The following is a 21,246-nucleotide window of genomic DNA, read 5'->3' on the forward strand; positions in this document are numbered from 1 at the left end:
CGTTTCTTACCTTTCAATGCTGGCTGCTCCTCCAATCACAGACTGTTTCTCTCCCATGTTTGCTGCTGATAGGCTAATCAGCATGAGATAAACAGCCTGTGATTGGAGGAGAAGCTCCTTACAGAGTATGTCACTTCCATTTACATGTGTGGTGTGTATTTTGAACACTGGTTGGCAGGATCAGATGGAAACCTTTGGCAGGCTAGACTCTAGCTGTATGTTGGGCAACCTTGGCCTGGATAGTACATATCGAACTGATGAAGTGTGGAGGGCATCAGAGCAGACATCCTGTCCCCTTCTGTATGCAACTTCATGGGTTGCTGGGCAATGTGCATGGATGGAACCTTCATCCTGGGGCACTGAAGCCATTAACATCTCACCTGCTGAATTTGACTATGTCAGTAAATGCTGGCTGTTGAATGAGTGCCTTAGGCCTGTTGTTGCGATAGATGCTTCAGCCCTCTAGGTTTTGGGAAAGTCCACCAATATTAAATTATATAAGTAGAAATTATTTGGGGGACGAATCATTGCTCAGCTGTGAACACTACATAACAATATAATTGTATAGATAGTGATTTCACAAACTAGGCTGGCAAATCCTGAACAACTTTGGCATCATCTGGCCCCGAAGGTGACATTCCTGCCTGTAAACCACCTCCATGTAAATATTAGCAGACATCCAATGGCATTGCTCACTCTGAGCCACATGATTTTGGAACAACATGAATGTTATCGACAAAGTGTGATGAGGAAAGTGATACAAGAAGTGCATGCTGTCACTAACACTTTTCCTAGATTATATGTGTGTCTACGTAGGGACAGATCATCTTAATTTTGCTCTCTTTTGATAAGATTGGTATTGTAAAATGAAATGGCTGCAGCATAATTACCACAAGAAAATAAATGATATATATTGGAGTTTTGGTTATAATCCAGCTTTATTCTAACACTTGATGCCTGAAATTTCTGTCATTTGCATTGGTTGATAATCTTGGCTCGGGTTTGGTAAATTTCTGTATGGTTACAATATATTCTACTTGGCTTGCAAACACAGCACAGGCTAGGCTCACAATAGAACATGTCCGGCTGGTGCTACGGACACCTTTCAGGGACTATGTCAATCGGTAATAATAGCCGAGTTCCCTCATTATACTTCAACTTAATACCACATGCTAGCAAGATTACAATTAGACTGAAGACAAAACATATAATGATTACCTGAGAATGATTTAGAGGTGTAATCTGATCAGAGTCCAGATAATCACAGATTGCCCAAGTTTAAATTCATTCAATTCATGATGTCATCTGAGCTCTTTGAGCAGATCACATCATGTCCTTGAACAGTATGTTACAGAACCTACGAGGGAGTGAGCTATCTTAGATCTGGTCCTGTGTAATGAGACAGGTAAAATTAATGATATTCTTGTGAGGGATCCTCTGGGAATGAGTGATCACAATATGGTTGAATTTCTAATACAAATGGAGGGAGAGAAAGTAGGGTCCCAAACCAGTGTCCTCTGCTTGAACAGAGGGGAGTACAATAGGATGAGGGCAGAATTGGCTAATGTAGACTGGGAGCGCAGACTAGTTGGTAGGACAGCTGAGCAACAGTGGCGGATTTTTAAGGAGATTTTTCTCAGTACTCAGCAAAAATATATTCCTGTGATAAAGAAGGAATGTAAGAAAAGGGATAACCAGCCGTGGATAACTAAGGAAATAAAGGAGAGTGTTAAATTAAAAACCGATGCGTACAGAGTGGCCAAAACTAGTGGGGAATTAGAAGATTGGGAAAGCTTTAAAAAACCACAAAGAACTACTAAGAAAGCGATAAAGAAAGGAAAGATAGATTATGAAACTAAACTAACACAAAATATAAAAACTGATAGTAAAAGTTTTTACAAATATATAAAAAGGAAAAGAGTAGCTAAAGTAAATGTTGGACCCTTAGAAGACGAGAAGGGGGATTTAATAATGGGAAACGAGGAAATGGCCGAGGCCTTAAACAAGTTTTTTGTGTCGGTCTTCATGGTAGAGGACACAAATAGCTTACCGAAAATTGATGGTCGTGGGACTGTAGGGGGTGAGGTCCTTAAAACGATTACTATTACTAAAGAGGTAGTGCTTGGTAGGCTAATGGGACTAAAGGTAGACAAGTCCCCGGGCCCGGATGGAATGCATCCCAGGGTTCTGAAAGAAATGGCAGAAGTAATAGCAGATGCGTTGGTTGTAATTTATCAAAATTCGCTGGACTCTGGAGAAGTGCCGGCTGATTGGAAAACAGCTAATGTGACGCCACTGTTTAAAAAAGGAGGTAGACAAAAGGCGGGTAACTATAGGCTGGTTAGCTTAACGTCCATAGTTGGGAAATTGCTGAAATCCATCATTAAAGAAGGAATAGCAGGACACCTGGAAAAAAATGGTTTGATCAAGCAGACGCAGCATGGATTCATGAAGGGAAAGTTGTGTTTGACGAATTTACTGGATTTTTATGAAGATGTAACGAATGCGGTTGACAGAGGGGAACCGGCGGATGTGGTGTTTTTGGATTTCCAGAAGGCGTTCGATAAGGTGCCTCACAAAAGGTTGCTGCAGAAGATTAAGGTACATGGAGTTGGGGGTAAAGTGTTAGCGTGGATTGAGGATTGGCTATCTAACAGGAAGCAGAGAGTTGGAATACATGGGTGCTTTTCTGGTTGGCAGTTGGTGACTAGTGGCGTGCTGCAGGGATCGGTGCTGGAGCCTCAACTGTTTACCATATACATAGACGATCTGGAGGAGGGGACTGAGTGTAGGGTAACAAAGTTTGCGGATGACACAAAGATGAGTGGGAAAGCGAATTGCGTGGAGGATGCGGAAAGTCTGCAGAGAGATTTGGATAGGCTAAGTGAGTGGGCGAGGATCTGGCAGATGGAGTATAACGTTGACAAGTGTGAGGTTTCTGATCAATAAGGGAATTAAGGGTTATGGGGAGCGGGCGGGTAAGTGGAACTAAACCACTATCAGATCAGTCATGATCTTATTGAATGGTGGGGCAGGCGCGAGGGGCTAGGTGGCCTACTCCTGCTCCTATTTCTTATGTTCTTATGTCTGCCGAGGTATATCTGTTGAGTTTCAAGAACTAATAACATTTGCAAAGGAAAAAATGCAAACAATATTTGCAAAGTAGAGTATATAAAAATCATTTTTTCTAAATGCCTGCGCTGCAAAAGGTTGAACTGAAAGGAATTGATTGTTTTGAATGCGTTTCTCTCTCACTGTGTTTGATGCCTTATGTTACCGCTGAAAACTAATTATATATTGTTTGTTAGAATGCCAGCGAACAACATTTTTTCATCTCGCATGCAATTTGTTACAGTATAATTTTAATTACTCCTGGGAATTACATTAAGCATGTAATATGCGTGGTATGATACTTGCTCGGAATTTTTCAAATAACAACTTAATTTTCATAGATAGCGAAGCTTGTAGCATTTTGCAGTCACGTAAATAATTTTCTACATCTTTTTTAAAAAGTAGTTGTTTTTAGCCAAAAGTTAGACAAGGAATTGTAACATTTGCTCATTGGGGATATACACTTAGCCTTAATTTTGTTCAGCATAAATTTGGAGTGCAATGATGAAATATAAACCTACCTTGGTGTTGTCTTTCTGCTTTGTTTCATGCATCAGTTCACAGGCTAAAGCCATTCCTAAACAGCTTTTGGAATAGCCCTCAGATATTAGAAGTACATCAGAAAAAGAGAGGGAGTGCCTTGGTTGTCGTTCTGTTCTGTCTGAAAGGATTAACAACTTTGATTAACTCGCGCCTGGTGGATGAGGTTTTCATAAAAAGGAGGGACATTTTGCCCATATGGATGTAATATCCCACTGTTAAGTAACAAATGCTGGATGGTTGAGTGACGTAATCCAGAAGCATGGTTATGGGCTGTAAAGCATTGGCTGCATAAACAATTTACAGAGATAAGATATCACCTCCTCGTGTACTAAGATTTTTTTTGTGCACTGTGCCATCTTCAAAGTACATAAAGCTCTTAGAGCAGAAGCACTCATTATAATGAAGCAGCCACTCACATCATGGACAATTCAGGCTAAGATTTTTTCAGAATGCTTTGAACTCCAGCTCTGCTGACATCTTACCCTGTGTTTGGAATGCCTGTGTAATTACCATGTTTATTGAAGTTACAGGATGCCAAATACAGTACAGCCCACACCAGGCCTAGAATTCAAGTGAAAGAGTTACTTCAGTGGGTCATATTAAATTGTTACCTGTTGTCTTGATGCAGTTTAAAAAGCAGTTATATTAATTCTAATGCTCTCCTTAATGACTTTAATTTGAAATGTACAGAAACAAATTGTTTTGTCACCCTGTAAATGCTTGCCTTTTGCAAAGTAGCCGACCCAATTGCCTTATATAATTACAGGACATCCTTAGAGCAAGAATGGCATTATGCTCTTTCTGATGTAAATTGGGGGTAGGGACTTGATAAGTATCTAAGTATTTACCTCTTTGCCTCCCATCTTTTCCCATTTATTGCCTTTATGGCATAGAGTCATTAATTTCAAAGTTAGTAAATAATAATGCATAATTTTAAAAATAGCTTTTATAATCTTCTAAATTCTGAAAACGAAGCATTAGTATTATTCTGCTAAATCGCTCGAAGCATAAGTGCCAGTTACAATTTAAATGTTAATTCCGTATTTAATGAAAATCTATAAACATAGGTTTATTAAATATAAATAAAATATAGTATGCAATTAGCACTGAACATTACACTGGTGCTCCATATCAGAAAGATTAGTGCAAGAACAAATTAAGCTAGATGCATCAAATACGAATGCTTCAATGATGTTGGGTTACTCATTGGATTTTGCAGTTTTGCTGCATTCACACAGTTTGATATTGACAATCTTACGACCATTTAGAAAGATGCGGATTAATCCAGATAGTCAGCACGGATTCGTGAAGGGCAAGTCGTGCCTCACAAATTTGATAGAATTTTTTGAGGAGGTAACTAAGTGTGTTGATGAAGATAGGGCAGTTGATGTCATATACATGGATTTTAGTAAGGCGTTTGATAAGGTCCCCCATGGTTGGCTTATGATGAAAGTGAGGAGGTGTGGGATGGAGGGAAAGTTGGATGATTGGATAGGTAACTGGCTGTCTGATCGAAGACAGAGGGTGGTGGTCGATGGAAAATTTTTGGATTGGAGGCAGGTTGCTAGCGGAGTGCCGCAGGGATCAGTGCTTGGTCCTCTGCTCTTTGTGATTTTTATTAATGACTTAGAGGAGGGGGCTGAAGGGTGGATCAGTAAATTTGCTGATGACACCAAGATTGGTGGAGTAGTGGATGAGGTGGAGGGCTGTTGTAGGCTGCAAAGAGACATAGATAGGATGCAAAGCTGGGCTGAAAAATGGCAAATGGAGTTTAACCCTGATAAATGTGAGGTGATTCATTTTGGTAGGACTAATTTAAATGTGGATTACAGGGTCAAATGTAGGGTTCTGAAGACTGTGGAGGAACAGCGAGATCTTGGGGTCCATATCCACAGATCTCTAAAGGTTGCCACTCAAGTGGATAGAGCTGTGAAGAAGGCCTATAGTGTGTTAGCTTTTATTAACAGGGGGTTGGAGTTTAAGAGCCGAGGGGTTATGCTGCAACTGTACAGGACCTTGGTGAGACCACATTTGGAATATTGTGTGCAGTTCTGGTCACCTCACTATAAGAAGGATGTGGAAGCACTGGAAAGAGTGCAGGGGAGATTTACCAGGATGCTGCCTGGTTTGGAGGGTAGGTCTTATGAGGAAAGGTTGAGGGAGCTAGGGCTGTTCTCTCTGGAGCAGAGGAGGCTGAGGGGAGACGTAATAGAGGTTTATAAAATGATGAAGGGGATAGATAGAGTGAACGTTCAAAGACTATTTCCTCGGGTGGATGGAGCTATTACAAGGGGGCATAACTATAGGGTTCGTGGTGGGAGATACAGGAAGGATATCAGAGGTAGGTTCTTTACGCAGAGAGTGGTTGGGGTGTGGAATGGACTGCCTGCAGTGATAGTGGAGTCAGACACTTTAGGAACATTTAAACGGTTATTGGATAGGCACATGGAGCGCACCAGGATGATAGGGAGTGGTTGGGGTGTGGAATGGATTGCCTGCAGTGATAGTGGAGTCAGACACTTTAGGAACATTTAAACGGTTATTGGATAGGCACATGGAGCACACCAGGATGATAGGGAGTGGGATAGCTTGATCTTGGTTTCAGATAAAGCTCGGCACAACATCGTGGGCCGAAGGGCCTGTTCTGTGCTGTACTGTTCTATGTTCTATCTTCTTCCTGAACTTTGATTGAAAAATAAGCAAATCTTGCAGCAAGTTGCACCCAGTGAAAATTATAAAGAAGTCACAAAACAAGCAAGTTTTGTTTTTATTAGTTCATAGGATGTGGGCATCAGTGTCTAGGCCAGCATTTATTGCCCATCCCTAATGGAAACTTTCCTCTGGGTTCATGACATTGTTAATGTTCCAAAGATTAAGATCCAACACTGTTCCAACAAGATTTCACTTTATTTTATACAAATCTGTGCCAGTTAAGCATAAATTAACAGGCAATTTATGCTGAAATATAAAGGGAAATTGTATTTTAAATAGTTGATGCTACAAACTCTTAAGATTGCAGCGTCCTTTCAGACTACTAGACTCCTGTGGCCAGGCCTGACTTATGAAATGTAGATAGCCTTTGATGAACTCCTGCAGCAATATCTTGGGGTTGAGATCTCTAACAACCACACCCTTTACGTTGATATAAATCCAACCTATGGAGAGTATTCCCCTCGATTTCCATTGACTCTGGTTTTGCCAGGCTCCTTGATGCCACACTCTGTCAAATGCTGCCTTGATGTCAACAGCAATCACTCTCATCTCACCTTTCAAGTTAAGTTCTTTTGTTCACCTTTGGGCTAAGACTGTAATAAGGTCTGGAGCCAAGTTATCCTGGTGAATCCGAAACTAAACATCAAGTTGCAGGCTATTGGTGAGCAAGTTCCACTTACTAGCACTTTTGATGGCACCATTCATCATTTGGCTGATGATTGAGAGTATAAAGTTTGACTGGATGATAAATGACAAGATTGCATTTGTCCTGTTTCTTCTGGACAGGGCATAAATGGGCAAAGTTCCACTTTGTTGAGTATGTGTCCACTTGTAGATCTACTGGTACGGTTTGGTCTTAGTCTTCAGCACTGCAGCCAGGATGTTGTCAGGGTCCTTAGACTTTGCTATATCTAGTGAGCGGAGCTTTTTTTTGACATCATAAGGAGTGAATTAAATTGGATGAATATTGGCATCTATGACTTTGGGGACCTCAAGAAAAGGCTGAAATGAAATAATCACTTGGCACTTCTGGCTGAAGATAGTTGTGAATGCTTCAGTTTTGTATTTCGTACTCAGACAATCAGGCAGATTACTTCATGATGAGGACTAGTATTTTGTGATTTGCATTATCTTTCATTATTTGATTTAATTTATTATTGTCATATGTATGAGTATACAGTGAAAAGTATTGTTCCTTGCATGTTATACAGACAAAGCATACCATTCATAGAGAAGGAAACAAGAGAGTGTAGAATGTAGTGTTACAGTCATAGTTAGAGTGTAGAGAAAGATCATATTGCAAGGTAGGTTCATTCAAAAGTCTGATGTCAGCAGGGAAGAAGCTGTTCTTGAGTCAGCTGATACCCGTCCTCAGACTTTTGTCTCTTTTCCAACGGAAGATGGTGGAAGAGAGTATGTCCGGTGTGTGTGGTCCTTGATTATGCTGGCTGTTTTTCTGAGGCAGTGGGAAGTGTTGACAGAACCAATGGATGGCTTTGTTCACAACCCTTTGTAGTTTTTGCAGTCTTGGACAGAGCAGGAGCCATGCCAAGCTGTGATACAACCAGAAAGAATGTTTTCTAAGATGCATTTGTATCGGCTTGATATGAAATGTCATAATGTACCTTCCAGCAGACATTTATCTTTTGACTCCATTCCAATGCAGCTTCCTTACTGAGACTTGGAATACAAATATACTGTAACTTTGCTAATCGGCTTACTGTGCATTTTTGTTTCCTTACACTTAGTGAAACACAAAATCTGAAGTAATATATAGTTACGGGTTGTTAGAGTCTAACCTCTTGTGCTTTGTTCCTAGTGTTCTGTATCATGTGGCAAGGGCACCAAGCAACGTGATGTCTCCTGCATTGACATGCAACAGGAAGCTGTGGATAACAAGCACTGTGAGCACTTGAAGAAGCCTCGAATATATAAACAGTGCAGAGCAGGCCGATGTCCATCCTGGAAAGCCACTCGATGGAAGGAGGTATGCAATTCTTTTTATTCCCTTCCTGATTAAATTATTAGTCATTTATTTTATGATTTGACAGAACACTGCATCTGAATAACCTGATGATGCATGGAAGGTGGGATATCAAAACATTTTGATTCGTAATACATCCTTTTCATGCTGTGTTACTCCATTGAGTATGACAAAGGTAACTACTTCCTTAGAAAATAATCCAATGGTATCGTTCACTTTTTTAATCTCTATTTTTTCTCTACTTCCATTCCTTCAGCCAGAAGTGCTTGACAATCTTGGCTGCAAGCTGCTGGGCAAACATTGTCAATGCTGCTGACATTGGCAATGTCATTGGTTGAAAGAAAATTAACTTTGAATAGGGCTCTCTCTGAATATACTGGTTTAATTTAACTCCTCCCCTCCTCCGGGATGGCTCACACTCTCCAGTGCCATGACCAGATTTGAAAAATTATTTTCTTGGGGCTGACAGGGTGGGAAGGGAATGGTGGTCGTAATGAAATTCCATTCAATCTAAATCTGGCTGTAGGTGAGGAACTTCAGTATTCAACTGCTGCAATTATTATATCATCTGTAGTTAAATATGTTCCAATAATTGCATAAACTTCAAATCCTCAAACACGTCATAGCCCACTCTACAGTTATTCAGCTCATCTAATTAATTCACCCAGAAAGGCCCTACACTCCTCAACAGCCTCTACCTGTGTCCTTTTGTCCTGCTCTCACAGTTCTCTGTATTGTATACTATCTTAAATATCTCTAAGTTCATTTCTCAGGCGCTTGTTTTCTAGGCTGAAGAGGCTAGATTTCTCCAGCTGGTCATCATAATTTATATCCTTCATGTTCAGGATTGGCTTTCAGGCTTTTCACTGCAGTGATTCTAATGTGTTTGTCATAGTATTACAGTCCCCGTAGAGACTGGTAACTTTGAAAAAGAGATGGATTTCCCCAAATGACCAATAGAAATAACCAAAGGGCAAGACTCCCCATTTTAAGACTTGTACTGTAACAAAGTAAAATCAACATAAACCAAACATTACTTAGAAAGAAAGATCATAGAAACCCTACAGTACAGAAAGAGGCCATTTGGCCCATCGAGTCTGCACCGACTACAATCCCACCCAGGCCCTACTCCCATATCCCTACATATTTTCCCAACTAATCCCTCTAACCTATGCATCTCAGGACACTAAGGGCAATTTTTAGCATGGCCAATTAACCTGACCCGCACATCTTTGGACTGTGGGAGGAAACCGGAGCTCCCGGAGGAAACCCATGCAGACACGAGGAGAATGTGCAAACTCCACACAGACAGTGACCCAAGCTGGGAATCGAACCCAGATCCCTGGAGCTGTGAAGCAGCAGTGCTAACCATTGTGCTACCGTGCCGCCCCTTAAAAGTCAACTAGTACATCAAACAAAAGGAAAGGTACTTCCACATTAACTAAATAATACAATTGAGATACGTCTTATAACCTGTGTTGCTGTGCACCGCAATTCTGACGGATGTGTAGTGTTAAAATAATAAGCCAAAGTTACCCCCAGTTCTCCAGCAGGCTCACTTCTCCACCTGTCACACAAAGTCAAAATTTGCAGTACCCTTCAAAAGTTGTTCCACGCAGCCTGAGTCTACTAGACCAGACTTTCACCAGCAAAGTTTGCTTCTGTAACTCCTTGTTCCTTAAATCTTCAATTGGTTCTGTCACCTTCCTTCTGAATAGAAAACCAACTCTCCCAAGCATCCTGTCTGTTCATTCGTACAAAGCAATCTTTCCCTGCTTTTCACAAAAGTATCTACATTATCTGTCTCTTGTTCTGTGTCTCACAAAACAGCTGTCCCTTTACAGTGAGCCATTGTGGAAAGGTGTTGAAATTGTCACAACGTATTTCAATAGGTTGCTGTTTGAGTTTCTCTCCCATAGCGACCAGATCACATGGACCTATCTCTGAAATGGGATGATTACAAAATTCCCAATTGTATACAGTCATAAAGGTTTACCACATGGAACAGGCCCTTCGGCCCAACTTGTCCATGCCACCCTTTTTTTTTAAAACCCCTAAGCCGTTCTCAATTGCCCGCATTTGGCTCTATACCCATCTTATCCATGTGACTGTCCAAATGCTTTTTAAAAGACAAAATTGTACCCGCCTCTACTTACTACCTCTGTCAGCTTGTTCCAGACACTCACCACCCTCTGTGTGAAAAAATTGCCCCTCTGGACACTTTTGTATCTCTCCCTCCTCTCCTTAAACTATGCCCTCTAGTTTTAGACTCCCCTACCTTTGGGAAAAGATATTGACTATCTAGCTGATCTATGCCCCTCATTATTTTATAGACCTCTATAAAATCACCCCTCAGCCTTCTACGCTCCAGAGAAAAAAGTCCCAGTCTATCCAGCCTCTCCTTATAACTCAAACCATCAAGTCCCGGTAGCATCCTAGTAAATCTTTTCTGCACTCTTTCTAGTTTAATAATATCCTTTCTATAATAGGATGACCAGAATTGTACACAGTATTCCAAGTGTGGCCTTACCAATGTCTTGTACATCTTCAACAAGATGTCCCAATTCCTATATTCCATGTTCTGACCAATGAAACCAAGCATGCTGAATGCCTTCTTCAGCATTCTGTCCACCTGTGACTCCATTTTCAAGGAGCTATGAACCTGTACCCCTAGATCTCTTTGGTCTGTAACTCTCCCCAACTCCCTACCATTAACTGAGTAAGTCCTGCCCTGATTCAATCTACCAAAATGCATCACCTCGCATTTATCTAAATTAAACTCCATCTGCCATTCGTCAGCCCACTGGCCCAATTGATCAAGATCCCACTGCAATCCTAGATAACCTTTTTCACTGTCCATTAGGCTGCTAATCTTGCTGTCATCTGCAAACTTACTAACCATGCCTCCTACATTCGCATCCAAATCATTAATATAAAATGACAAATAACAGTGGACCCAGCACTGATCCGAGGCACACCGCTGGTCACAGGCCTCCAGTTTGAAAAACAACCCTCTGCAACCACCCTCTGGCTTCTGTCATCAAGCCAATTTTGTATCCATTTAGATACCTGACCCTGGATCCCGCAAGATTTAACCTTACGCAACAACCTATCATGCGGTACCTTGTCAAAGGCCTTGCTAAAGTCCATGTAGACAATATCAGCTGCATTGCCCTCATCTACCTTCTTGGTTAACCCTTCAAAAAACTCAATAAAATTTGTGAGACATGATTTTCCACTCACAAAGCCATGCTGACTATCCCTAATTAGTCCTTGCGTCTGTAAATGCCTGTAGATCCTGTCTCTCAAAATACCTTCCGACAATTTACCCACCACAGATGTGAGGCTCACTGGCCAGTAGTTCCCAGGCTTTTCCCTGCAGCCCTTTTTAAACAAAGGCACAACATTCGCCACCCTCCAATATTCAAACACCTCACCTGTGACTATCGATGATTCAAATATCTCTGCTAGGGGACCTGCAATTTCCTCTCTAGCCTCCCACAATGTCCTGGGATACACTTCATCAGGTCCCGGGCATTTATCTACCTTGATGTGCTCGCTTTAAGACTTCCAGCATCTCGTTCTCTGTTATATGTACACTCCTCAAGACATCACTATTTATTTCCCAAGTTCCCTAACATCCATGTTTTTCTCAACAGTAAATACTGATGAGAAATATTAATTTAGGATCTCCCCCATCTCTTGTGGATCCGCACATAGATGACTTTGTCACGGCACGGTAGCACAGTGGTTAGCACTGCTGCTTCACAGCTCCAGGGTCCTGGGTTCGATTCCCGGCTCGGGTCACTGTCTGTGTGGAGTTTGCACATTCTCCTCGTGTCTGCGTGGGTTTCCTCCGGGTACTCCGGTTTCCTCCCACGGTCCAAAGATGTGCGGGTTAGGTTGATTGGCCAGGTTAAAAAAAAAATTGTCCCTGAGATGTGTAGTTAGCGGGTAAATATGTGGGGGTAGGGCCTGGGTGGGGTTGTGGTCGGTGCAGACTCGATGGGCCGAATGGCCTCCTTCTGCACTGTAGGGTTTCTATGTTTCTATGTTTCTATGTTTGTTGATCCTTAAGAAGCCCTACTCTCTCCCTAGTTACTCTTTTGGCCTTTATGTATTTGTAGAATATCTTAAGTTAAAGAGGACATTTCAACAAGTAACCATCTTTTATATTTTTAGAAGCTAAAGTTTGTTTCTTAGCTGTCCCCATAATGGACCAGATTTTCATTGCAATGGCAAAATTGGCAAAGCTATCATTATCTCACTAATTTAATCCATTGCTAATTAGAATGCGGTGATAAACATGACGGCAAATTATTCCTCATGCTTCAGCGAAAGCATTTGATGCAAACTGTTTCACATGAATAAGGGAGAGTGGCATGTGGCACAATGATTAGCACTGCTGCAACACAGCACCAGGGACCCGGGTTCAATTCCCGGCTTGGGTCACTGTCTGTACGAAGTCTGCATGGGTTTCCTCCGGGTGCTCCGGTTTCCTCCCACAGTCCAAAAGACTGCTGGTTAGGTGCACTGGCCATTCTAAATTCTCCCTCAGTGTATCCGAACAGGCGCTGGAGTGTGGGGATTTTCACAGTAACTTCACTGCAGTGTTAATGTAAGCCTACTTGTGACACTAATAAATAAACTTTAAACATGGATTACCAGCTGGAAATAGCAAGAGTACTCTCCATGATAACCAAATAAACTTTGGACTGAAGCAAGTTGGAGTTCCAATTAAATCCAGGTCTTTTCTATTGTTGAGAAGTAGTGAAGCAAATTTTAAGGGATAAATGAGTCCATGACACCAGCATTTGACACAGGTACAGAATATTTTGTTCTGAATTTCAGGGAAGAGGCAACACCAGTGTCACTCAAGTTTGTGACTTTAGGGACCACTGTTCTTTGTAATAATTTTTGCTGCACTTATTTGTTTGTGCAAATGATTCTGGCAATGTTGCAATCTATTACTATTTATTGCCACAATCAGTGCCGATAATAAAAAGTAGTAATAAACAATACATATAGGAAAAAAATACATTTTTATTGATGTTGTGATGCAACCTGTCTTTCAACATGAGAAAACTATTTTAAATGGAGGAAAATTGGATTTGCCATGAACTTTCCTCGGGGTGCTACAGAACTCTGATAATTACCTTTTATTTTCAGCAAGGGTAAAGGTGAAGAGACATGCTAGATCCGGAAAATATGGTGTGGTGCATTAATGGCATAAGTCGCTTACTCCATATATTCCCCTTTTTGCATCATTCAAGGGCTATTACAACGGCACAGGTCCCCAGGAAATTCTGAGTTGATAGTTATGAACTGTGATAGAAGGAAACTGCTGTACAATTCAATTTTGAATAATGAACAATGGGTTTCAACATTTCCTCAGTGATAGGGAAGACAAGCCAGGATTGTGATTGGTCATTTCCCCTGCCATAATTGTGTGAGGTTAAGATTTATTTAGATGTTAAATGGTTTGCATATCTGCAGCATCTAAAGTTAAAGTAAAGTTTATTTATTAGTCACAAGTAGGCTTACATTCACACTGCAATGAAGTTACTGTGAAAATCCCTTAGTCGCCACACTCCAGTGCCTGTTCAGGTACACTGAGGGAGAATTTAGCATGGTCAATGCACCTAACCCGCACGTCTTTGGACTGTGGGAGGAAACCGGAGCACCCGGAGGAAACCCATGCAGACACGAGGAGAAAGTGCAAACTCCACAGACAGTGACCCAAGCTGGGAATTGAACCTGGGTCCCTGGCGCTGTGAGGCAGCAGTGCTAACCACTGTGCCGCCCCTGACGTCATCGCCTATACTGTCTTTTTCAGTTTTGCTACTGTCCTGCATTGTTTGGGCCTTTTATCATCACTTGGGTTTTTCAGCTTAAAGCTAACACAGGTTTGTCCTTCTGAGAAAAAAGAACCTTTTTTTTCCACTTTATCCTCACTGATATTCAAACTGGAATCAGGAATTCACTATGGGAGGAACTGCAAGCAAAATTCTGTCTCTTCATTATCTATCCTGCAGTATACTTGTGCCAGTAACTGTTATATCACCAACCCCCTAAACATTGTCATCATTTCACTCATAGGCCGGGATATTTTACCCCCCACCACGGCTTGCCATTGGCTGGCAGCAGGATCTTACGTTCCCACCGATGTCAATGTCAACAGCGTTTTTGTGTTGTTCGCTATCAAAGGGACTAAAAGATCCCAATGGCAGGAATGGAGGAAGGGCTGGAAAATTCAACTATTACACATTAAAAGGCTTTCTACTTAGCTGCAAATTTCCTTTGTGTCTGGTTTTATGTTGGTCTCTCTGCTTGGCAATGTTTTAGTCCTGTTAAGACTGATCTTCCTTTCAGCCGAGAGTTGGGTGCTGACGGTACGTAATGAAAGTTCACACGGATAAGTTGTTTTGTATTATCATGTAACACCATTTTAATGAGCATTTTGAAATGCCACATCCATCCTTTTTTTAATTCATTTTTTCATTTCTTCTTCCTTGATTGCCCATTTGTTTTGAACACAACCCTGTTTTATTTTCTTTTTACTCTCACCTATCTTGATGCATTGTTATCTTTGCCAGAAATACATTTTGCTTTCTCAGTTGGATCTGTTCCTTGTATTTTTAACAGGTTCATCTTTCAATTTAATTTTGGTGTTGCATATTTCATTAATTTGCAACAAACCTGCATTAGGGCTCCTTGCCAATTCAACCACTGAGAAAATAATTCTAAAATTGATTTAATCCTTACATATTACTAAGGTAATGGAAACATCCACACATTTATAATAATCATGTTTGAACCCATTTGGGTCTCTTTGGTTTCCAGGTTGTGCTTTAATCCCACTAAACTGTTCAAAGGGATTCCATTTTTGATTCAAAACTGTACATTTCCCCAACCTCTGGTGAGCTAGCCTTTTCTAATTTAATTAAATCTAGCCACTGTTGTTTAAAAGGTGCTACTGGTGACCTTCATGCAATCATAATAAGCCCCTCAACCATCAGAACGGAGAGGTGGAGAGTGTGTTTTATAATCCTTGAGGCTCCACATAAGAGACACACCAACCCAAAGACATAGATGGGAGAAGAGGGCAGGGGCAGCTGTATCATGGCTGGAGTTCATAAAATATCCACCACCTCGTGCCAAAAGCAACTGGAACATTCCCAGAGCATATACAGAAAAAAGCATGGGATACTGAATGAACTGTACCAAGGAGTCAGAATTGAATAAGTTAGTGTTGATTGGAGGGGGGGGGGGGGGGGGAGAATAGTTCAGGTTTGGTGGGGTTGGATAACTGGGGTTTGAGATTTGTCACATGTCATACACTTCGGCCAATAACAGAAAATAAATTGTGGAGGTTGTACAATAGGAAGCCCTGATGAAGTTGCAGGTTACCCTCAAAGAGTTTAGATTCGAAACAAAGTTATCCATCAAATCCAGCTAGTTTGTGTCACCTGCTGATAATCTTGCATTTTGTTTGGATGTATCATAAAAAAATGCTGGGGAAACAAATTAGGTTTTCATTAAGTTGAACAAGTAAAGAGACAAAATGTGCTTATTTTAAAATGAAACCTTTCTACAATGCTTGATCTGGTTTGAGAGAGAATATCATATATATATAATGTAGGCTTAGTGACAGAGAATGTCATATATATAGATCTGCTGATGGAGCAGTACTTTGGGAAATATGTTTCAAATCTGTGGCACTACTTCCAACTCCCTGGGAAAAGATATGTCATATACAAAGTACAGTTTGATTAGGACAATACATACACTGTTCAATCTTGTTCTGAAAAGCTTCTGAAGCATGGATGTCATCTTCAATTGAGGGGTGTTGAGGAAGGGCAAACCTACTAAGCTCCTGAACCTTTTGGATCAGTGCCAGCTGTTTTGGATTCTACCTTTAAGTACTAAATAATGAAGCTGATCCAGCCTTTTATGAACTGTTTAACATGATTGAGTTTCTAAGTTGCACAGGATTTTTAAATTTTCCTGAAAGCTTTTAATCAATTGAGTTGTTCCCGATGAAACCAGCTCTTGTAAAAACAAACTCCCTAGAAATTACTGCTGTTTTTTCCCCCTTCTGATCTTGGATCATAATCTCTCTAATTCAATCCATTCCCATTTCAGTTTTAGTAGATCCCATGCAATAGCCATAAGTACTTGTCTACTCGCAAAAATGTTGTTATTATGAACAATTTATTGCATTTGAAGAGAGAACAGCTAAAACTGTAAATATTCCACATGGTTAGGTATGGTCACTTACACAAGGAGGTTGGTTAGTTCATGGAGATAAAGGGCATATAGAATGTAATGTCACTCCCCTTTAAAATATTTCAGTCGTGAAGATTGAACATGTCATTAATCCAAGATTCAGAACTTATTTCTTTCTTGGATGGAGGGGTGAAGTTTACCTCTGAGTCCCATGGCTTGAACTAGTTGAAAATATGCCCCCTTCCTAACTACATTAGTCCAAAAGTCAATGGTGCATGGTTGGCTCTTGTTAAATTGCATCTTTGTAATTGTTCCATAAAGATGATACTGGGTTGCTCTAGTGAAACTAATTAGGATGTTTTAAAGGGGGTAAAATTATAAAATAAATAAAACGTAAAGTTCAAATTTCAACAAAACCAAAAGAAACTTGTGAAACTAAATCATAATGTTATTGAATGTGTCTATTAGAAACTCCATTCCCTGTGGTGGCCATTAGTCAGAGAAAGTCTTGAGAATACTGTAGGATAGTGCATACTCCTTCTCCCTGGGCACGCACCAAATGCAGATAAGACATCTTTTGCTAATTATGCTATTTTCTATTTAGCTCCATTGCCACAGAAGCACTGCTTATTTTGAAGAGCGGATTTTGATTAGATCAGTGGAACTTGAAGTGAATCCATATCTCAAATTGAAATCATAAAAAAGAATATGGTCGGATTTATTTTTAAACGCAAAAATCCAGAAAGTGCGCAAATGATCTGCCAGACTCCAAGATAAAAACATTTCGGATGAGACCTGCCATCAGGAAAGACTAAACCAATCGCATGTCTGTCAGTTTGATGCCTCGGAGAAGTGTTGAATCTTAAAGGAGAACTTTGACTTTGAATTCTGTAGAATTATCAACAATCTAGTGCTACAACTTGGGCAAGGGGCCAGCAGAAACTTGGAGAAATGGCATGAAAAGTGGGAAATGAGTAGTTTCCGGGCCATTTACTTTGGGTGGAGAAAGGATGCAGAACATACCTGTGTGTCCCTCTGACTCGTATCATTAAATAAACATCTTCAATAATCTGAAATACAAGGACTCTGCCATAGATCCCAAGAATAGCTCAACTTATGCAGTAAAATTTAGTGTAAATTTCATATGATGATATTGGTTGGCATCCTGTCCCTTACTGTCATTGAGTTTTGTAGCTTTCTTGTTTATCCGTATGAAGGCCACTGGTTAGTAGAAGACACAGTGGAGCTCTGGCATGATAGGCTTGTGCACTTCTGCACAAAAAAAATATTATTTTCAAACTTACTTGCAATTCGATGGAATTTAATGCCCTTCCCTGTGATGCAAGGGGGCATTTAATCAGGTGGCAGGTGGGGCCCTTGCTACCTTTCTACTTCTGTCTTGATTAAATATGTGGCAGAAAGGCCTGTAAGCAGCAATTAACTCCCAACTAAGGGACACCCTCGTTCAAGCACCTGATCAAGGCACACAGTATCATGAATGGGGTCCTGCAGAGAGTCACAATCCTACCCTTGCCGCTGATTCCTTCCTCACCACTTTTGACCCCACCTGCAAAGCCCACCCTGCCATCATTCACCTGTGGCCTGAGATCATGCTAGGCCTCAGGTAGGTGTCATACCAGCAGCAGCCACCATGTCTCATTGGCTGAAAACTCTCAGCCAGTGGGTTTATGCTCCTGGGGTCCTTAATCCCGGTAAAGATCAATCACTGCCTGAGTAGCACTTAATGCAGCAGAACTCCCTAAAAGAGATGATGTAGGACCCCTAGAGAGCCAGCAGGTAAGATCCCTATCACTTCCATTAAATCTAACCCATTGGTCCTGCACTTAAAAATTGGCCTTTGCTCATGTGTCAAATTATACAATGGTTTCATACCTCTTCTAATCGGTCAGGAGTGGTTATGACAGTGCCTATGACTTGATCTCATTGCCTAGTACCTAACTTGCACTTCACACTGTGTCTGATAACCCATAATATAGATTCAATCTGGATGAAAACATCAGCTGCAATTGGATTAAAAGCCAGATATTTAGTTTAAGATAAAGACAAATCAATGTCAGAGCAATGCAATTATTAGATTAGTAAAACCCTTGTGAATTGGAAGCCAAAGAAAGTCAAGAATCCATAACATCGTTCAATAGGTTGCTGTATTGTGCAGAATGCCTAGGTCATATATTCAGGTTAGAGCCAAGGAAACAATGGCCAATTTAACAAAGTATATTTAGAAAGCTGTACTTATACTAATACGAATTGTACAAATGTGTAATCCAAACTTTATATTGGGAAGTTTGTCCTTTAGGAAGAAATCTTTGTTTGGTCTGTGTATGATGTATCTTTCACAAACTGAGATACTGCTGGAGGTCATTATGCCTCTTCCCCATGATTACCAAATAAATGCCTTTGCTTTCAATCGAATATCCTTGTTTAACTTGTTAAAAGCAGCCCATCGATGGGGAATCATAAATGCAGCTCAGAAATAAAGATGTTGCCACTCTCTTAAAAAGGCCTCTTATTGCTTCAGAATTGGAATTATTTCTTTTTCTGATTGCTGAGAAACAAGTGTTTTTCATTGGCGATGAGAAAAAGAAATGAATGTTAGAAATCTGAAGTAGAAATTGCTGGAATTTCACTTTGTTTCCATCAGCATCTGAAAGGAGAAATGGGGCCAGTTTGTATTTTTGACAAAGACCTGTTATCAGACCAAGCAAAGAAAAGCAAAATAAATAAATCCAATTGTGAAGTAGTAAGGCCCATTATAAAAACAAAGCTGTCATGTCCACTTGGAGGTACAAACGACAGAAATGCTGCCTGCAGCTGTGTAAAACATTCCCCTGAGTCCTGCGTTATTAAAATCACAAAGCTCTAGAAGAACCAAATAACCAAAGAATTTTGCACCATTGGAAGCACCGCATTTCCATCCCACTTAATCTCATGAGATTGCATTTTGTGTAATTAATTTTAAGTACAGTACAAACTATTTTTAAAAATCACATCACTATGCGCTGTTGTAAGATTATATTTGTGGAATGTAAACTGGAGCAATTACAGAAGCTTGTTTGCCTTCTGTTTATCGCATTGCATTTAGAACAAGGCAATAGACAGAGACCATTTTGTTAAACTAACTCTCTCCTTTTAATTGATCAGTTCCATATTTCACCATATCCCTTAGCATTGATCCTTCTGAATTTGATGCCAGAAGAAATGAATTAATACAAATCATTTTTTTAAATTTTAAAACTGATAACTTTGCAATACTTAGTGGCTGAATGGACATGTTCTGTCCTTTTCAGTAATGAGTTTCCAGCTCTTCATTCACAATATCTTCATTCTAATTGGCAGCATAGGTAGCGATACATGACAGCCCCAAATCTCTGGGGTATCAATGGGAATCTATTAGCACTGGAAGATTTACTGTGGAATTTGCCAGAAGTATGGTCCAACTAAATAAGAAAGACATGCTGAAGATCTGTATTTATCGCTGCTTGACCCTTCTATATTTTACTAATGAAATAACACAAATTTGAAATGTCTCAAATAAATTCTAGACCAATTTTTAAGCATAAACCATCTTAGAAGATGATCTACATACACAATTGACAGTCTACCTATATAGTTGCTATTTAACTACCATGAAATTAAGAAATAACATTTTTGTTATGGATTTTGAACTTAATGATCAGTAGAACATGATCTCTTGGTACTAATAATGTACAATTCCAATTATCCCCATGTGAGCAAGCCAGATTGATGAAAAAATTAAATTACCTCATTCTTCCTATGGCGTGTACATATGCATCAATTTTTTAAAAATCATGACACTGTAGACACGTGACATCTCCATTGCTACCTTTACAACACTATTGGCGGAGATTTAATTTAAACTACATGTCACATTGAGTAGATGCACCTGTATCCAACTTAACCGGGCATTGGATGTGAGAACTCAGATCGTAGAACATCTCTCATCTATTGCATTAATGGTAAGAGTTAATTAACACAAGACAGAAATTGAAGGCTAAGGTGGTATTTGTTACAATTCATGGCAAGAAAGAGTAAAATAGGTTCCCTTTTTCAGAATACAAAAGCTATTCAATATTTCTATCAAAATGTAATGTCCAAAATCTTTTTTTTCTATTTTAACCCATATCATACAATAATATCATTCTGACAGACAAACTAGATCATTACAGTCTTCTTGAAAAGGTTTTGATTTGAACATGTAGATCTTACACAAAAAATTGAAAGTCTGAAGTTGTATGCCACTATAGCTGTAAAGAGTTGTGTAAAATATCATACTGTATGCACATTTTAAGGACATATTTTGAATATATGTACTGTGGCGGGACTCCCTCATTTGCGAGGAAGTCCCAAAGCAGAGCGAGGCCTGCCAATCTGATTGGCCAGTAGCAGTGCAGTCCCATCAATGCCATTGGGAGCAGTAGTCACAGCGCAGCCTTAATTAGTCCCACTAATCTAAGTGCCAGGGCCAGGTAAGTACATGGTTCTCATGGTGGGGACTAGAGGGAAGATCCTGGGGGCTGAGAAGGGTGTGTCAGGTTGGAAAGGCCAGGGGTGTATGGAACATCTTGACAGCCCCTCCAATCAGGAAAGGGGACCCATGAGGGAGGTGTCCATCCACAATCCCACCT

The 21,246-nt window shown here is 40.3% G+C and overlaps 1 protein-coding gene and 1 long non-coding RNA gene across 3 annotated transcripts in view; one reads left to right on the forward strand and one right to left on the reverse strand.

Moving 5' to 3' along the window:
* LOC144498690 (A disintegrin and metalloproteinase with thrombospondin motifs 20-like) overlaps nucleotides 1–21,246 on the forward strand; it is a 417,617-nt gene that overhangs the window by 340,575 nt on the left and 55,796 nt on the right. For both annotated transcript variants that reach the window (XM_078220194.1, XM_078220195.1), the window contains exon 29: nucleotides 8,186–8,353. In XM_078220194.1, coding sequence (XP_078076320.1) covers nucleotides 8,186–8,353 — 168 coding nt within the window. The remainder of the gene's footprint in view (nucleotides 1–8,185; nucleotides 8,354–21,246) is intronic.
* LOC144498691 (uncharacterized) overlaps nucleotides 1–21,246 on the reverse strand; it is a 52,651-nt gene that overhangs the window by 29,269 nt on the left and 2,136 nt on the right. Inside the window, exon 2 of the long non-coding RNA XR_013498743.1 lies at nucleotides 3,633–3,772. This is a non-coding gene — a long non-coding RNA (uncharacterized LOC144498691). The remainder of the gene's footprint in view (nucleotides 1–3,632; nucleotides 3,773–21,246) is intronic.

This window comes from Mustelus asterias, chromosome 9, assembly GCF_964213995.1.
Source record: "Mustelus asterias chromosome 9, sMusAst1.hap1.1, whole genome shotgun sequence".
NCBI lineage: Eukaryota > Metazoa > Chordata > Chondrichthyes > Carcharhiniformes > Triakidae > Mustelus > Mustelus asterias.